Consider the following 21,130-nt stretch of genomic DNA (forward strand, 5'->3'; position numbering starts at 1 on the left):
TACAACCTGTAACAGTGCTTATGATTATTATTAATCCATAACATACATGAAAACATATGAAATCCTATTTGCATGAGGAGAAGCTTCCTTACATTTATTGTAAAACAAAACAAGTTAATTAGTTTTGAGTAAATTCTTTTGTACATATTAATACATCAATTAATTCACTTTCCTCTGACAGCATTTCACCAGTGCACAAGTAATTGCTGTATCATTCTTACTGCATAACACAATACATACAATGCGTACATTAATCTGTGTGTGCGGGTATAGTGTTTATATTTACATGATCGTAGTAATTTACATAGTTATCTAAATCTTTTCTATTTCAATTTTCGAAATTTAAAGCAAATAAATATCTGATTGAAAAGATAACAATTTTTAACATGCTCTATTGTTCATGATATATGCGTTTCTTGTGGTTATAATAAATTCATTTCTAGAACAACCGTTTTTTTATTATGGAACTAAACACGTGAACTATTAATTACATCAGTAATTTTATACAGAGTATTTATACATTCGGAAAGTTGTGCACTGGAATTATGGAAGTGTAATGACAAAACTTTCTTAATTATTAGTTTGTATTTTTATTTCATTATTTGTAGAAACGGATATTACAGTAACTGGAATGTATAAAAGATGTTGAAAATGATCTCAACATCAATACAACACTGCACAAGTTTTAATTTGTTTTCAAACACTTTAACCAGCTGATGTACTGGAATGTCTCATACTTATACCGTTATTACGGTTTTAGTTCATCAATTATGCATAGTCTGTTGCGGTATACTGCTTGTTTCGCAGCCTCCCATAGAAAGTAATCTGGAGGAGTCAGATCGGATGATTTTGCAGGCCACAAACTCCTCGAATGATTCGTTCACCAGACATTTAGTAAAAAATTCATTGAACTGTTAGCTGTGTCCTCTGTGGCGCCACATGTTGAACCAACCGTAATTGATTTCCACTTCTGTTAACTTTATAATGTACTTTGTTAAAACAGCACAATTACGATCACTATTAACTGTATTTCCAAAAAAAGATTGAACCCATAATGCACATTCAACTCACACCGACCCAGACTTCATTTTTTACTTCTTGTAAAGATTGTTCGTATAATTCATGGGTCTTAGTTGTCGACCACAATCACGAATTTTGTGAACAATCCCAGATGAGATCACGCTTCTGTAAAAAATTTAATGCCAGGGATACCTGTGGAATTTTGATCAATAAAAACGTTACGTCAATAACACACATTACTTTATTGGGAAAAATTTCAGTTCTTTTCTTACAGCTTTATATGCGGTCGCAATTCCAATATCTTGCTGCTGTGCTAATTTACGCGTTAACATTGATGGACTTTCATCCATAACATCCGAAATATGAAGCAGCTTCTGTTATTTTAGTTAAGGTGGTCTTCCACTTCGATTAGTGTCTACAACAGAACTTGTAACCCGAAATTTTTCGATAAGAGTTCGAACTGCAAAGCGGTGAGGAACAGGCGTATTTGGAAACTTTTCAGAAAACTTGTGCTTTATTAAATCAGTATACTTATCACCTTCACGAAAAACGTGTTCTATGAGAAAGATGTGTTCGCTATTGAAAGAACCATTACATTTCTCGCTACTATTGATTCCGATAAATGAAACGTCGCACATTCAATCACGCCTCAATAACTGATGTCTTGGTTTATTACTTAGCAACACCCAACAAAATTACAGGGCAACTAACCTGACGCCGAAAGAACAGAATGCACCGTAAAATTCGACTTTCCGAACGCATTATACAGCACACAATGTAATTTTTATCACGTTGTTACAAGTTTTATAACAACCTTTAAGTTAAAAAATTGTCTTGAATAAATTAAAGTTATTAAATAACAAATTGAATCACAAGCCATTATGACTGAACTCCTTCGAGGAATATACCTTGAGATTTGAACATAGTCCATGGTATGGACATAGATAGACCGTAACATAAAGTTGGAAAATTCATACATAATACACGTTAAAGACTCTTGATGAATCAGATTAAATTAGATTAGTCAAAGGGATTTGTTAACGTTAATAGCAGAATAATGGACTGTATTATGAATAAATAATTACACACTGATTAATAACTAAATATACTATAATTTATAAGATTAACAATATTTAACTATGTTACTATGATGCAGAGGCCGTACTGACGTGCATGATTCCTCTATCACTGTCCAACTCCGAATGAATAGTATACAGAATGTTCTTAATACTAAAGCTGCCCATAGGCAGCGCTGAGTGTGATTTAAAACCAAACATACTCCCCGCACGTTGATCTTTGATCAACATTAATTACGTTGTCTTCTTTCACTAGCACTACTAGACCTGGTCGAAGATTTTCGGAGGGTGACTTCCATTTGCTGCGCTGCTGCAAACCATGGGGATAATCGTGAGACCATCCTGACCAAAGACTCTGTCGTATCTTCTGAAGCTGCTGCCATCTGGAAAGCTTGTTACATTTTATATCTAACAAATTGGATTCAGGTAGTGCTATTAAAGGGTTACCAATAAGAAAATGTCCAGGTGTCAAGTAAGATGGATCGCTAGGGTCATCGGATAAAGTAGAAATAGGTCTAGAATTGAGGATAGCTTCTATATCGGATAAAAGGGTAGAAAATTCTTCGAAAGTTAGATAAGTTTTACCTATGACTCTTTTGAGGTGGTATTTCATTGACTTCACAGCTGTTTCCCACAAGCCCCCAAAATGAGGTGAATTAGCTGATATGAAGTGCCATTTGAGCTGTGACTTGGCAGCGTAATTTTCAATGTCTGTATTAAATTCTTTATCGTGAAAGAGTTTCCTTAATGAATTCACTGTTGGCTCCAACAAAATTGGTGCCGTTGTCACTATACAAGTTGGCGACGTGACCTCTTCTTGCAGTGAAACGTCTTAAGGCTGCGAGGAAGGCTTGTGATGTAAGATTACTGACTAGCTCTATGTGAATAGCATGAGTAGCAAGACACACAAAAATTGCAACATAACATTTGGTTGTTATTTTACTTCTCGGATTCCCATACTTGATTTGAAATGGTCCCGCATAGTCTACTCCTGAGTTAAGAAAAGAACGACTAATCTCTACTCTGTGCTTGGGCAGGTGACCCATTAATTGATTAGCCGAGGCTGCCAAATACAACCAGCTTGGTCCACACCACCAGATGCCTTTATCTAAACTCTCTGGATTGGAACCTCTGGAAATGAGATCAGCAGGTTTGTCTGACGAAGTGACATGTTTCCAGTCATTGACGTCTGTTCGATCTTGAATCTGTGAAATTCGATTCGCAACGAACGTTTTCCACTTCGATGCAGGAGCTGAGATCCATGCCAAGCAGATTTTGGAATGCGTCCAAAGATGAACCCTTTCAATTGACAAATTCAGGATTGGTAATGTTTTTTGTAACAATTTTGACAACAGTAAAGCGCCACACAACTCTAACCGTGGTATGCTGACAGTTTTCACTGGTGCTACACGAGATTTCGAGCAAAGTAGTTGAACTGAAATCTCTCCCTCAGAATTGATAGAACGCAAATACAGACAAGCACCAACGGCATGTTGCGATGAATCGCAGAAACCGTGAACTTCAATATCTATAGGATTATTGATAATAACTCTTCTATTTATTTTAATATCATCATTTAAAGAAAGTTGTGACACCAAAACATGCCATTTCTGGAGCAATTATGATGGTAAGTTATTATCCCAGCCAATACCACAATCGTTGCAAAAATATTTTGTAAGAGATTACAATAGGACTGATTAAACAAATTGGATCATAAATGGAAGCTACTGTAGACGCTACTTCTCTTTTTGTTACTATGTCTTTAAATGGTGGAATTTTGGAAGAAATAGAAAACACATCTGGTTGAGGAAACCACTTAAAGCCTAAAGTTTGAATGCTATCCTTTTTCTCAAGCTGAATTGATGTTTTTGTATTTACAAGTTCTTGAGGTAATGAATTTAAAAGTGATTTATGATTAGAACTCCATTTTCTCAGTTGAAATCCACCAGACCTTAACAACTCTATTAACTCTGATTGGATTGCCAGAGCTGTGTTGATGTCATTAGCTCCAGAAACTAAATCATCCACGTAGAAATCACGACATAAAATTTTGGCTACAGTTGGGTATGTGTGTTTTTCTTCTCCTGCTAGATTTTGTAGGGACCTTGTAGCCAAGAATTTTCCAATCCGGCCCGGAGGACCAATGTTAACGGGCTGTACGTTAATAGCAGAATAATGGACTGTATTATGAATAAATAATTACACACTGATTGATTACTGAATATACTATATTTATAAGATTAACAATATTTTACTATGTTACTATGCTGCAGAGACCGTACTGGCGTGCAAGATTCCTCTATCACTGTCCAACTCCGAATGAATAGTATACAGAATGTTCTTAATACTAAAGCTGCCCATAGGCAGCGCTGAGTGTCTGATTTAAAGCCAAACAGGATTATTTAAGCCTAACCTTCAATTTACAGATTTTATGTGGTTTATATTCAAAGCCTTTTTTTTTATAAGTACACTTTGTCTACCCAAGGTTTTTTTTGGAACTAAGGAGATCAGATCTTTTAACCGAATCGATGGTTTTTAATGTGCTTAAAATACACATTAAAGTCTGTAGGAGCTCATTCTAATCATTATTAGTTTCTCTATATTATGTTTAGTATTATCTAATATCAAATAATTTTTTTTTTTATTACTGCCCTCCAACAAGTCCCTTTTATACATTCCTTGCCTTTAAAAACTAAGTCATACACAAATTGCAAGCAGGCAGATCAAACAGTACATGAATAGAATTAGGGAAGTACAGAAAAAATATTTAGTGTAACTTAATTGTAAAATAACTATTCCCTAAAATAAATTAAATCTAATATCAAATGTGACAATAAATAACTTAAAAAATAAACAAAATAATTATTATATTAAATTAAATAATTAAATTATAATTTAATTAAATAAATATTACATTACATAACAATTTTCACAGATCACTCATCATATTCAAAAATATATTTTTAATTTTCCTTTTAGACAAAATAATATTTTCATTAAGCATATTTACTCCATTATCAATAACCAACTTAGGGCTTTTTCAGTAAATCTAGTCGTAGGAGATAAGATGATTCAATGTGAATAATTAAATAATAACACTGATAGACAAAAAAAAACATTTTTTTAATGTTTCTCTAAGTGTGATACCATTTCTTGAATAGCTTTTTTGCGTACATTACAAATCTGTAAATACAATTTTTTTATCACCCTTAGTTTTAAATAAATTACGCTTCAAAAAATATTAAAGGAAAATATTGTTAAAATCTGTAAAATTTATAATTTTGCATGGTCATAACTGTGTTAGAATGATTTCGCTGATGCTTTTTTTTATAAATAGCCCCAGGCACATCCCGAATTAATGTCCAACAGTAATCGGTTATCATGTTAGTATTCCATTTCCTTTTATAGCGGTCTTCGATCACCAAAATGGCTTGGTGGAAACGTCCATAGTGGTCGTCACTTACGTCTCCGAGATTGTCCGGAAAAAATCCAGATGGGAGTGGAGGAAATGTTTTTCAAAGATATATTACATCACATTCCTCTGTATGAAGTAAGAAGTTTATTAACAATATCGTGGTAATTGTCGGATTTTATTTGCCGAGAAAATTTTTGCAAACGTCTTTGAAGCCCAAGCTGCACTTTCTACATTATTTAACATTGACTTAAATACATTATTTTTGACCAACTTTCTTATTTGAGGATCAACAAATATTCCTTTTTTAATTTTTCCTTCACTTACATTCGGAAATTTCTGCCCGGTGTACAAAAATTCGCGACTTTCTTCATTGCTTTTACAGAATTTTTCATTAGTCCTAGCTTCATATGGTGAGGGGGTAAAAATATTTTTTTGGATTCAACTAAGGGCTCATGAATAATATTCCTATTTGGAGCTAAGTTGTCTCGTTTCTTCTACTGTTTGGTAACATAATGTTTATCCCTAGCTCGGCTGTCCCATTCGCAAAGTAGACACATGTACTTTGTATAGCCTAACTGTATGCCTAATAAAATGGCTGTAACTTTCAAATCACCACATATGTTCCATCTATGTTTTTTATAATTTAATTTTTGAAGAACGTCTTTCATCACATCGTATGTCTCTTTCAAATCAATACCATAAGTGACTGGTATCGAAGGATATTTGTTACCGTTGTGTAGTCGAACTACTTTTAAACTATAGTTGGACGAATCTATGAAAAGACGCCAGTCCTCAGGTTTATGAACTTGTCCTAAGTGCAACATAAGCTCATCAATATTTGTGCAATAAACCAAAATATTTTCATCAATAAAGTACTGAGAAAGTTCTTTTTGTCGGCTCCGAAAGCCCGAAATTTTTGTATTTTTTTGAAGTAAATTCCAACCTTGCAGTCTTGATTCTAACAGTTCAGCTTGATTTTTTGATAATTTAAATCCCTAACCAAGTCATTTAATTCACCTTGTGGTATAAGATGTGGCTTATTGAAAGATAATTCAAAATCATTGTTGTCTTTTTCAGTACTGCCTGATTCTTCATTGCTGCTATCAAAACATACATTCACAGGTGGCTCAGCTACTAGAATAATTTCACTGTGCGATACAGGCCTGATTGCAGATTGCAATGAAAGATATTTTACAGTATGTTTAGATTTTTTAGAAATAAGTGACATCATATGAAAAGAAAGAAGAAGATTGGAAGTGTGTCCAGACACACTTGTTAAACAAAAGTAACAATTTGTTACATGATCCTTTGGTTCACACCAAATGGCTAAGCCTTTCGTGTACCTATCAGCCATCCTCTTATATGTACAGAAGAACAATTAGTGCATATTATATGAGGAGCCCACATCTTATCCTGATTACCAATTTTACACTGAAAGTACAAATGACATGCTTTTTTAATTAAAGTGTAATAATGTTTCTTCTATTTTATTTTACGATACTCACCACATTCATAACAAAAGACATCCACATAATTTAAACAATTTTGAGGCATTATGACACTGCACTGTTAACAAACTTAAGACAACAATAAGACTGAACAAAATTAAATCATTCCTAAAACCAGTGCTTAATACAAACAACACAGCTATGTTTTGTGTTTTCAGCTACATGTTTTGACCTGTACAGACATGATTAATCTTGTCCATGAAGGCTCACTCTTCAGTATTAGAGATATATAATAATACATGACTATGATATGATTTAATTCTTTGCCTAGTATTGTTTATTTATAGCTTACAAATTATGTTAACAAAGTTAAATGATAAAAAATTAGCTAACAAAATACAATATAGGAGCTTAAAATGTTAACTATATGTTGAAAAATAAAAAAATCCTTTAATTGAAATTTTTCAAAAAGATGGGTGATAAAAAGATTCTGAATTCATATTCCTTTTCAGCATCAAAAAACAGATTAAAATCATGTATCACATGTTAGGAAACAAAAATTATGTTTATCAGTATAATTTGTGCCTCCATGAATGGAGTTTTTGATGCCTATACCAGAGACACCAATGTGTCCATGCACTGGCTTATAAAGTTCATAACATCTTTCATTTCCCTCCTTGATTACAAGGGCACACTGTCCAGTTGACTACATTCCACTACATATGAAAATTGCTGTGTACTCATTCCTCTCTAGCATAAATTCCAAGGAAATGTTCTTTATACAGCTTCGATCTTCAAACAGGTGAACTCCCTATTGTAGTTCCAAATCACTGAACAGAATTCCAAAACTGGCTTTACAGTGATTTGGTAAAGATAACAGATGGTGTTCACTTGCTGAAGTAATGAAAAGCCCATAAAAGCAACCCAAGATTCCTTTGTGCTTTTGGTGTTATGCTGTCTATATGTTGTGTAAACAAAACTTTAGAATCAATGGTAACATCTAAGTCATGAATTGTTTCTATGCTACAAATTTCTTTTGTTGCTATTTTACTATGGTATTTTGCTAATAGCATTTTCCTAATGTAGGTCATAATGGCAGTTTTATTAAGATTCAGAGGTTAATAATCCACTTTAAAACAATGAGATGCAATTGTTTGTAGAGATTAAAGTTACTGCACAAGTTTAGTTTGTCAATAATAATGATGAAAAAATTGGGTGCTATCATTACCAGTCACAGGATCGCATTCTTAACCTCACATTACACTCTAAAAACGTTTTCTCAGTAACATGAGCAATATCTACAGCATCTAATGTAACAGTTCTCAGTATAATTAAATCTAAGTGCATTATCTGCAGGTTGGTAGACAGACTGGAAATGCTTTTCAATTATCTTGCTAAATTCTTTGGCATCCAGAGAATTATTATCTGGAATTTTAAGTGGACATACTCGACTTCTTTGTGAAAGATTTGACATATATAAATAGGTTTGCAGGCTTTATTTTAAGTACTTCCTCTAAATACTATTTTAAGTGTCTTCTTGCTTCTCAATAGCCATCGTAGATTCTGTAGTCCATAGTAGTAAATAATGAATCTTTTTTCTTAACAGTACAAATTGAACACAATAAACAGAAAACTTGATTTGTTTCAAAGTTTTGGTGTGCCACTTTCTTACACTCGAGTTCTCTTTTGAAAACCAGCTAAAAAAGGAATTTGATCATGTTCTGCATACAACATATTTATTAATTTTGGTAGATAGAATGTCACAAAAAGAATAGACAGCATCCATAATATTTGAGGAAGAATAGACTACACTCTAGTCTGGTTACTTTTACAGTATTACACAGACTGAAGTGGTCATGCCTAGGCTGGTGAAAAGCTTGCATGATAAATTTAATGTCTGCCATCTTCTTTATTTTGCCATTCATTCAAGGGCACCATGAGTGAATAATAATAAGTGATGGTGATGGTGATGCCCCAGATATATCCAACCCCACGTCCGTGCATAACATCTACGCACACGTCCGTGGCGGGCAACGACATCGTATTTTGGTACTTTCACTTACGTCGGCCAACGGAACAAATGGTTTTGCTTCCTGTGGAGTACAGATTGGCGGTCCCGAGCTATACGAGCTGGTTGCGGTTGTGCTTCTCGGTTTCGCTAAATGTGGTGGAGGCGGGGAGCAACAGTCAAAGAGGTTAGAAAGACAGCTGTTGGTCTGTTCGTCGAAACTGTCAATAATTTACAGTCTTCGTGGCTTCTTAAAGCTAAGAAGATCGGCGTAATATATGTTGAGGTTTCACCTCATGGCACTTTCAATACCTCTAAGGGAGTAGTCATGTGCAGAGACTTATTAAACTGCACTGAAGAGGAAATAGTGGAAGAACTTTTCGAACAGGCTATTGTAGCGTGTAGGCGATTGAATACTTGACGCACGGAGAAGTTGTACCCTCCGTGTCGCACGTCCTCACCTTCAACAAACCAAAGTGTCCGGAAAAGATAAAGAGGCTGGTTTCCACAGACTTGATGTGCGTCCGTTCATTCCGACTACACTGAGGTGTTTCGGATGTCAACGGTTAGGACACACGGCAGTACACTATCCAAAGCAACAGGTTTGCTCTTGTGGATCCCCACTGCACCCAGATGAACTGTGCAAGGATCCACCCATCTGTGTGAATTGTCACGGGCATTACTTGGCAAGATCGCGGAATTGCCCAGTGTACAAAAAAGAAGTAGCCATCCAGAAGGTAAAGACCGTACAAAAAGTCATCTACTTCGAGGCAAAGAAGATAGTTCACAGCAGAATGCCTAAATCAATGTCATATGCTCAGGTTACAGCTGCTCCTTCAGCTTCAATCAAGCAGAAAGACGTCATATCTGAGCTAGCACCAGCCCTAACGAACATGGTCGAAAGAATTCTCAAGAGAAACTTAGAATGTGACCAACCATAGAAAGTAGTTTAATACAGACACCAAAAGTTCATCACGTAATTAAAGGAAAGACTACTCAACGAAAGCAAGAACCTACTTAATCTAGTAATACTAGCTAGTAATACGTCAAAAGAAAATCTTAAAAACCTCAATCTAATCTGAGACGCATTGAAGTTCAGATGGAAAAAGTCCCAAATCAGGGGGAAATCGGAAAGATAATGAGAAAGTGACTGAGAGAAAAGAGGTACCAGTAAAAGTGGTTGTGGAGCCTTCACAAGAACAGAGGCCTCCAAAAGAGAGGGCGAGCATCATAGCCGTCCCAACATTAACCTTGGGCAGTCCATTAAGCTTGGACTTAGATGGATACTCCCCATTCCATCTGGGTCGGTATCATTGGATGCCGGCTGCAAAACATCCTCCCCACCACCATCAGTGACATCAGAGGGGGATGAGCAGATGGTAGAAAATAATGTCTCTAAGGCTTCAGATACCCTATCTTTAGAGGTAGAGGCTGGTACAGGAACCTTCTTTAATATCAGAGATGGTTCTTCATCTTGCATTGATTTAGCTTTTGCTATACCAGTGTATAGCACATAAATTAGTTTGGAAAATAAATGAAGATTTACATGGAAGCGATCACTTTCCATTCATGGTGTCATTAAATACACCCATTAAATTGTATCCCATACATAAGATATGGGTTTTTGGCAAAGCTAATCGGATTAGTTTCACTAGAGATATCCATTTTCAAAATCTAATTCAAGACATCAATAGCAATGTTGAACATGTGACAAATGTCATCGCTGCTGCAGCATCACGGCACATCCCTGTAACTTCAGGGATGTTACAACGTCCACCTGTTCCTTGGTGTTCGGATGTTGTACATGAAGCTATTAAGAAGAAGAAAAGGGCTTTCAACATTTTTAAGAAAAGCCCCACACAATAAAACTTAAAAATTAAAAAAAAACAGGGCTAGCGCCAAAAGAGTTATTTTAACTGAAAAAAAAAAAATCGCCTGGCAAAAATATGTTTCCTTGACAAGAGGACAGACAACTTCAGCAGAAGTATGAAGCAAAGTCAAAGCGGTATCCGGTTGATCAACTTACCACCAGGTTACTTGTATCAAAGATGGAGAATGACTATGACTTGGACATAGGTGAGAAATTTGCAAGTCACTATGAAGCTGTCAATGTAACTGAAAATTATGATGTTGATTTTAAAAAACACAAAGCTGTAACTGAAAATGGTATATTGTTTGATAGTCAGACTAATTTGTATTATAATGAAGAATTCACTGAGAAAAAACTCAATCATGCTCTGAGTTAAAAAACGAACACTGCCACTGGTCCAGACAACATCCGATACGAAATGATCAGAATGCTATATGTCACTGCAAGGAAGAAAATACAAGAACTCTTTAATCAAATTTGGATTTCTGGTATATATCCACAATCGTGGAAAAACGCGATTATAACCCCTATTTTAAAGAAAGGGAAAAATCCCTTGGATGCACGAAGCTTATCAACTTATCTCACTCGCTTGCGCCATAGGAAAAATATTAGAACGCATGATAAACTTTCGACTCATGTGTTTAAAAACTGCAGTTCAATCTGTAAGAAAACTTTCTTTTCCGTTAGAGATGTTGCAGAGTTCATCATCCCTTCATGTGGCACAAATGTAGCCAAAACAATTACAATAGATACAGTCCCAAAATAAAATTTTCTTAGAATGTTTTACTGAGGTGAATGTATTTTGGGCTCAGTTTTTTTTTTTGTCCCTCCTGACTTGCTGCATTCTAAGATCCTATATATTAATTATTATTACTCAATTGTAAATAATGATTTTTTTTTCACTCCTCATTTTTTCATTCTTTGTATTTTTGGTCGGCTGAAAATGTTTCTTCACATTGTGAAGGTTAGAAATTATTTTTTTATGAACTGAGAAGCAAGTTCTTCTTGCTTTGCGGATAACAGCTACCAGCCTCCACTGCATAGTCAAATTATAAATTGCAGTTTGGCACTACTAGTCTTTTTTGCAAGTTTACGACATTTTTCTGAAGGTACCTCTAATTAAACTGGCATCATCTTTGAATAGTTGTTGGCTTTTATTTCCTCATAACTGTTTTTCAGTTGTATAGCCAAACAGTTTCATTTTTCAATTCAACAGATAATTCTACTGACTGAACTTCAACAAACTCTTTACCTAACAGCAACAACTCTTAGAGTAAGTGAAGTATGTTTTTACTGTTAGAACTAACTAATGTTTTTTTATATAAAGTTACAAAGCAACTTCTATTTAATAATAGACAATACTAAAATTTGGTTATTAGACATCTTTTTTTAATCAATCAGCCCTGACTGGTCAGATGCCAACTGATCATAAAACCCCTTAAAACGTAACCACAAAAATTTGGAACTGAAACATGATTGCAATCACAATACAACTCAGCTAATATAATTCAAACAAATAAAATATGATTCACAGAACATAATGAAATTCAGTTTCGTTATTAGGATTAATTATTTCAGTAACAAGAATTATAATTTTTATATTTATTTAGGTATAACCAGCCATTGGAATCTTAATATTTATTGTATGATCATATCGCAATAACAAAAATATATCATGCATGTTTCAGTTAATTTGGACAGAAAATTGAAATAAAATTTTAAATAACAACTATGCTGTAAAAGTTGTGATGGATAAATTATAGGATAAGAAAATAGTTTACTTATAGCTAAAACAAAGGAATAATGAAAAATACTCTTAATTTGATAGCCCATAGAATAAAAAATTTAATTTTTTTTAGGTTCTGAAAGAGTATAAGATACTGGAGAAGATGATGCCAATGCTAAAAGCAGATAATGAAAAGTTAGTTTCAACAGTTTGCACAGGTCTAATTAAATTTATACAGGACTATGATACCATAGAAGACATTGCTGAAATGAACCCTATACCTGCTCTCATATCATTGCTGAAACAAGAAATGCACTGGAGTACAAAGGAATCTGCTATCTACACAATCAGAGAAGCTATAAAATACAATGATGCCATGCTCAGAGAAGTTGCAAATCCACAAATATTTGTAAGTGTAGCTCTTTATGAATATTCATTTACGTATAGTTTGTATACTTTATAAAGTACATAGTCATTAAAAGAAATAAAACTGCCTAATAATATTATAAACTAATAATAAACAGCCTAATGAATTGTAAAGAAGTATTTTATATTATAATAAATGAAAAATACATTCAATTATAATAAATTATAAATTAAATTATAATTCATTCAGTTTCTGTTAAATTGGCTCCCATTTTTAAGATTTATCATGGTAGAAATCTAAAAATACTTAATTACATTTTAAATTGGAATATGGAAGCATAACTTGAAATTCAATGTAGATGGCTGCAGCATCCACCAGCTTACTCAAATGACCAGATATGAGTCCACAACTTCTGGAGGAAGACCTGATCATTGTTCAGTTAATGACCTGAATTTGTGCTTCCAGTTATTCCAAAACACAATGTTTTGTCCAGTACACCTTGTCCTTTGAAAAAAGTCACAGGGTGTGAGGTGTTGTTCTGCATGAAAACAAGTTCACTGATACTTGCCCAGCTGAATACACTGGACCACACATATTTTTCCAGCATCTAAAATTAGTGGTTAACATTCAGGGTGTCATCAAAAATAGGAACTGATGATCCTCGAGACCATCACCTCATACCACACAAGTCACCTATAGGCAATTTTGTACCTTAGACACTGTCATTTCAACGTCGTATCCCACATTATAATGGTAACTATGAAAATTATGAAAGTGCCTAGGTGAAAAACACACGGGACAGTAGTGGCCCAATTTTGGCGTCAATTCCCATATTCCATTCTATAATCATAGGCTTTAAGTGTCATCTTCTGTACATAATGGGAATTTCATAGCCAAAAATTATTCCTTAACTCCTTACATAATGCACCTTGAAAGTCAATGTCACAAGCAGTCTGTGTTTATTTCTGCAGGCTAAATATTAATAAACCCATACATTCTGCTTAAATTGCAACGTTGAAGGTGGAACTGTGCTGCAGTCACAAACTTTAAATTCTCATGGTTCTTGATTGTCTCATGAATAAATTATGACATTTTTTCTTTTCACCTTAAGCCACCTTCTTTGCAAAGTAACAATTAAATTCCACACCTCTTAGCATGTAGTAAACTATACTTGATCCTGAACAGCCATGAGCCAGCCATCTTTGTTATAACTGCATATGCCACTTCTTAACAGCCCCTTACATCAGAATTATGTAATCTTTTTTTTGTGATGCAAATTATTTTCGTTATGATGGAATTAATATTGTAAATTTTAGAATGCCAACTTATTTTCCACCTATCCAGTGTTATGAATTTTTGTTAGGTTAGATCACACTTTAATAAGTTTCTAATTTAGGTCTAGGAAGGATATAGAGGTCAAGGAGGCCTGAACCTCTCCTTATGCAACATATTGTTATTTGTTTTAAGTTGAAAATCTTTTGAAGAAAATTTTGAATATGGGAATATTTTAATTTCTTACACATTTATTTTTGGTTTCTATCTTCTAGAACTTAAACCACCTAAAAACTAATGCCATAAATAGGAAATTGTTTTTAAGAGAACCACATGATTATATTACCCATATTTTTCTTTAATAATTATTAATATTAGCATATTAATACTTTTTTGGATTGTTAATAACTAGATAAATAAATTTAAAACAACAACATTAACAGTGTTTTTCTTATAAAAAGAAATTCTTTTTCACTGAACACTTAACAGATTAGCAAAAAGGTTTGAACAAACTACTTTCTCAAAAACTTTTAAGAAAATTGGCAAACTTATAAAATAGACCTGCAATTATTAAAAAAGTTTGATCCCTTAAATAAAATACAATTTTACAGAATTAACTTATTGCATATTGCCATTGATATACTGAAGATTATTAGATATTATTATTATTAGATGCATATTTTATGTCATATGTTTATCATAGATCATATTTTTAATTTTTTTATTAGTATTAAAACCTTGGTCACGCAAAAACACACATATTTAATGAGAAGGCTTAGATGGTCATTTGATAGGTAAAAATACAGGACCAGGAATCAAACCCCAAGACTAGCTGATCTGGAAACCAGCTAGCAGTAACTCATACATTTCCTAAATCTGCATTCAAGTAAGGATTACTGATTTATTTTCAAGTTATTCTACACAGGATTTACACTTCAGTAAAATTGTATGTATATAAAATACATTTTACTTAAATTTAATTGTATCAAATCAGACAAGTTTTTCTCAATGTCGTTTTATTTTATGCGCTTCCTTGGTCTTAAAATTTAAGATGATTGACCATTAAATTTGCACCTAATGTTTTTTTGTAGCATATGTCTCTAATCTTGCTCTCTTTTTCAAAATGGAAAGGTCAGCTTTTTGTAATATTACTTGGCTGCAGAAAAATAAATATCTCTTTAACCCTTATTTGCATGTGATGCATATATGCGTCACACCAGTTTAAATCCTATATTTCTTGCAGTTGGTTGTGTTTTTTATTTTCACAGCATAATAAAGCAAAAAGCGCCATAATACACTATTTCTTTTTGCAGCCAATTAACAGGAAAGAACAGTGTCTGATGTCAGCGGGTCTGATGTCACTAGAATCAAAAAGCAAAAAAATAGAAGTTCCTTTTTGATTCAACAATAATCTTTTCTTTTTTTTTCGGACCATTTTTTAACCACTTAGGGGCAACCGGTAATTGCCCAGAATGACACTGCCTCGGTCAGCAACCCTAAATGATGAGCCACATCATTTAGGATTGCTCATTGTCTGTCATTTAGGATTGCTTTTAGTCTACAGCCAGTAGACTAACCCACCCTGTGCTTGCAGCTAAACACTGGACTGCCCACCAAGGTCCCTCCTAGTTCATCAAAACATCATGATCACCTGGTTGCCATGATGCCCCTCTACAAAAAGGCTACCTTCTCTGCCCCTAGATTCAATAATAATCTGCGTAAAAATATCCTACTTTGAATAATCATATTTTATTCATTTTTATAAAAACAACTATAAAAAAAATTCTGATAGTTAAAAAATATTTTACAAATCGTGTAAGAAACTTTCAGCATTCTTCTTCTAAAATTGTAATATTGTTTAACAGAAAAACTGTACTTTGCATATTGACATCATTATGCAGTAAAGGTAACACTGTTGTTTGTGTTTTTTATAAGTGAAGTTGAATTTTTTTTCTTAAGGATTCTGTAACGTAAATGATTGAATTTACCATTTTGTTTGAACAAAAAAGTGTTAATTTTGTGAAAAAAAATTATCTTTTAATAGTTTTTTTTTTAGATAAGAGTAAATATTTAAGTGATTAACTAATTAATTTTGGATGAACTAATTAATATAAATTTTGAAATACCAGTAAACAGTGATGTGGGGTCTAATGATTAGGTTTACAAACCAACTTCTATTTCAATAAGTAAACTTAGAGAGTATTTAGACACTATTGTTAGTCAGAGTGAGGTGTAACACCTAGTTTTAGTATCAAAGTATAACTACTGCTGATAATATAGAGAAGAGCTTATTTATAAATAATGTAAACCAACAAGTTTACAATATAGATAATAGTATAAATAATCAAACATTAATGAAAGAGTCTCTTAATAACAAATCCACAAATATCCAGGCTAGACCTATCTGGAAAGACAAAGCGTTTGAGCCACTGACAGAGATTAATTTTTCTAGCATTATTTTTTCTGAGATTTATTTTTCTGATTAATTTTTTCTTACAGACGTACCCAGTTTTAATGATTTAGATGCAACTTACTGGTATTTTTATACTTTTTTTAATCAGCAACTCTTGAATTTGATTTCAAAATGTCACAATTAATAAATACAAAACCAAACCAAAAACAAACTACTCATACAAACAGAACTGAGTAGAAATAAAATACTTAAATTTGTATCTATAGCCTTACCAATGAAACAAAACCTACAAACATTAGAAATAACTGAACAAAAACAAAACTATGGAGTACCTACCTTAGTGACAAGAAAATATCCAAGCTGTCCCTAACTACCCGGGTAACTGAAACTCCCCATCCTACATGCCCATCGAAACTCACTGGAAAATTAAATATTTCATGAGTTCTTTACAATTGACCATTCCAATTGGCTTTTCCAGTTAATATTTAAAACTAAAGAAGACCCAATATCCCCGAGCTGCCTCTCTACCTCTAGTCATCTTTCATCATATCGATGACAGAGATATGAAAGGCATCATCTAATATGCCACACCACGGACACAGACCCGAATTAGCCAGGCTGAAATGAGCCAACCTATCCCTAAAACCAACATGGCCCAAAAGAAACTTGAATATGAACTTGTTAGCAGATACCCAAGAGACGCCCCATAGACTACTCACATCAAGGAAAAGACGATACATGTCGCCCATCAGCCGTCTCATCCCATCTAGTCTACCACAATTGAAATCCATCATTCTCAATCTCTCTAATTCTAGAAGTTAGTAGACCCAGTAGACTTAGTTAGTAGACTTCTTTGCAAAATAGCATTGTTGACACTCAAGCGCAAAAATATACTTTTTTCATCAGTAGGCTTTACTCCAGTAATCACCAGGACAGCCTCATGAGATATTGTATGGTAACCACTTCTCACTGTTAATAACAAAAGGTGCTGGGCCCTCAACGAAATGTACCTATAAATTTTTTATTTTAGCCTACTTGCCCAAACAGGTGCAGCATACATCATAATTGTCTCACACCCTTATAGAGGATACTCATAGTCTTGAAATTCAGACCCCAATCCGGATTAACCACACGTTGAATACCAAAGAAGAAACTACTGGCTTTATTTGTGACATACTGTAAATGCTCATTAAAACAAAAATTATCGTCAACGAGTACTCTGAGGTACTTCTGAACATGAAATATCGAATTCGATGGCCTGACATTGACACACGGATCCGCCGCGTCCCAGCCAAACGACCCTTCAGCAGCGTCCTGGCTGAATGTCATCTTATGTTGACGACCCCACAGCTCAAGTATCCTGCATGCTCGAGAGGCGCAGAGTTCAACCTCATTGGTCGAACATCCTTCGACCTGCAGCAGCTCATCACCGGCGTAAGCGACAACGCGATAGGTGCTGGGCAACCTAAGCCGCTTCAAAGAATCTCCACAACCCACAGTAAGGGCCAGAGACACCCTGGAACTTAGAGGTCAAGGGGCAAATTGGTCACTCACAAACGGCGAGTCAATTTGGTGACAGCCACATTGTCGGGCCGTGTGGGAGTTCCTAGATGGGGTTGCTTTGTTCAACCGTCATCAGTAGTTTGCTAAGGGAAAGACTCTATTACCGCATTGCCGTGGGAAGCTAACCCTGAGTATGGCTGACCACCAGCCAATTATTATGGCTCCAAACGCTACAAAATGGTGGAGAGGTACTTGCTGGTATTCAGCAACCTAGGCGTGGCAGCGAATTGCTGCCTAGACGAAATAAATTTTATTATGGATGTCATATATATTTTTAGTAGTTGATGTGGTGGGCCCACCCATTTTAGCAAATATATGACAAGTGAGCTGTTGGGACACGTAAGGCGATGGTGTATGGCACCACGCTTAGTCTGCTCACGTTGTTAGGTAAGCTCTAGGAGCTATGTTAGGATACTTTCGGTCATATGCTTTAAGGCGACCAAATGGGCTGGTGGCGGGAGAAATGCCAAGCAAACCAACCCAAGAAGCGACCCGCAAACCTACAACATTTGGAATAAGATCATGCGTGTAGCAACCACCCTCTGGCTCATCCCATCGGCCTGCCATAAGGCACGTTACCATGTTGTTCTACCTCCTGAATTTCAACTCCTGAAGTCAACTCTGCTGACTTCTTGGCAACATAACGCTGCTGCCTCTCTGGCGCAATCAAATCTATCTGTATCACGCCTGCGATCACTAAGATCGCCTCCCGTGAAATCGTACGGTAATCATCCGTTACCGTTAATAATATAAGGTGTTGAGCCCTCAATAATATCTCCCGATAGCTTTTAAATTTCAGCCTATCCGCCCATACGGACGCTGCATATAGCATAATAGCCCCGCAGAAGCCTTTATACAGAATGCTCATTGTTTTAAAATTTAAACCCCAATCGGGATTGATCACACGTCGGATACCAAAAAAAGGAACTACAGGCCTTCTTCGTGATGTATTGAAAGTAATTCTTAAATAACAATTTCTCATCGATAAACACCCCGTGGTACATATGAATCTGAACATATCTAATTCGTTGGCCTGACATCGAAACGCGTACCTGCCGCCTCACAGCCAAACGGCCTTTGAGGACAATCATAGTGTTTTTCTCCAGGCTGAACATCATCTTATGTTGATGACCCTACAGGTCGGAACACCCTACAAGCGTGAGTGCAACGGTACTCCACCTCCCTCCGCGAGCATCCCTCAACCAGCAGGAGCCCTTCGTCAACATAAGCCATGATGAAACACCCGCTGAGCGATCTCAGCCACAGAAGAGAGTCAACTCCACCACCCATAGCAAAGACCCAGCACACTGCCCTGGATTTGCAACTCACTTTCAATACATTCCCTCTTTTGAAGTTAAAAAGTAGCAGAGAGTCACCACAGGTAATTAAACGCTCCTAAAATGTCCAGGAGAATACCCAGGACATAATGCTTGCAACTGGTAGTTACCACATTCATCACTTGGAGTATAGCGTCCTCAATACCCTTTCCGGGACAAAATCCGTACTGGTTCTACATTAATAATCCGCGCGAGCTCAACCTATCGTTTATACGAAGGTAGAGAACCTTTTCAAAGACATTACCAATGACCGGCAGTAATGTCAAGGGCCTATAGGATGAACTATCAGCGGTGTTCTTGTCGCCATCTTTAAACAACAATTTGACCTTTTTTTAACGCACCGGAAAATACCCGCCAAACAACAGTTTATTAAAAACCTGTGTGATAATTTTCATACTAACCCCTACCAAGCGAACAAGGAGCTCCGTAGTTATTCCGTCAAAGCCCCCCCCCCCCATCTAAGCTACAGATAGCTTGACGTACTTCGATCTCAGCAACCTACAAAGACACTGCATCTCCGCGAAACTGAATGACCTGACGCCGCACACGCAGATGTTATGCCGTCTCATCAGCTTCATTGTCTTTAGGTAGTAAATCGTTAAGTAATCGGTGCAATATTTCAGACGTATCTGACATTACACCAAACCTGGTCGAGAGAGGGAGCAGAAGAACGTCCTTTCGACATTTGTGTTCCAAGACACATGACCCGCCAGGGATCCTTATTCGCCTGCTCGTGAACAAAGGAACGCCAAGAATCCCTCTATCAATGCTAATTTCGTGAAAATATTGAGATCTAAGATCCCGATATTCACCAACAAGAATTGCCCGTCACTCCGGATCACTTTCTAGGTAAGACGCTCTCCGAGTTTGACAAATAGCTTGTTTCAAATTAGACAATATTCTGTTACACCATTGTGCATGGTGTTCAAGTTCACGTAGTTCCAGCTCTCTCGACTGGAACTACGTGGACTTGAACACTCAGCGGCATCTATAAAAAGAGCCGATGAACCTACTGCCAAGTCTTCCAAATCCAGACTTCGATTTAAAACACAAAGCCTGGACGAAAGAAAACCAACAAATTTGTTCCAGTCCACATGCCTGCACAGGAAACGACCCTGCTGAACCGGAACGTTACATCGGTAGCCACCAACAATCTCATATACAATCAACCGATGATCGCTTGAGCAATCATCGAGTACTCTAGTCACAAATATTAGCAGGAATATACCTACCAATGGTAACATCGATGTTCGTTCCACCAAAACCCCGACGCCCGTCTACGTTACCTGCGTAGATGGGCAGCTCGCCAGGTACATTAAATACCTGCAGACAATATTGGGTTAAAAAGCCCTCTATTAATTCACCACCATCATCGGTGAATTCGCTATGCCACAATAGTAACTTAGCGATCACATCGCACCAATAAAGATTAGGATAGGACAGGAGAATCGAAGGGTTTTATCCCAGATCTCAAGATAATGATCAGCAGGATCTCTATATTGAAACTATGAACGCAATATCAAGATGCAAGTTCTGAATATCCATACGGATAACAACATGATGATTTTCTGAGAGCTATCATATGTAAACGCAGTCAAGTTCCCTTCTGCACAAA

At 35.6% G+C, this 21,130-nt stretch overlaps 1 protein-coding gene across 2 annotated transcripts in view; it reads left to right on the plus strand.

The window, feature by feature from the left end:
• Nucleotides 1-21,130, plus strand: part of LOC142318258 (armadillo repeat-containing protein 3) — a 78,352-nt gene that overhangs the window by 17,544 nt on the left and 39,678 nt on the right. For both annotated transcript variants that reach the window (XM_075354821.1, XM_075354822.1), the window contains exon 4: nt 12,697-12,972. In XM_075354821.1, coding sequence (XP_075210936.1) covers nt 12,697-12,972 — 276 coding nt within the window. The remainder of the gene's footprint in view (nt 1-12,696; nt 12,973-21,130) is intronic.

Source organism: Lycorma delicatula, chromosome 1, assembly GCF_047948215.1.
Source record: "Lycorma delicatula isolate Av1 chromosome 1, ASM4794821v1, whole genome shotgun sequence".
In the NCBI taxonomy this organism is placed as follows: domain Eukaryota; kingdom Metazoa; phylum Arthropoda; class Insecta; order Hemiptera; family Fulgoridae; genus Lycorma; species Lycorma delicatula.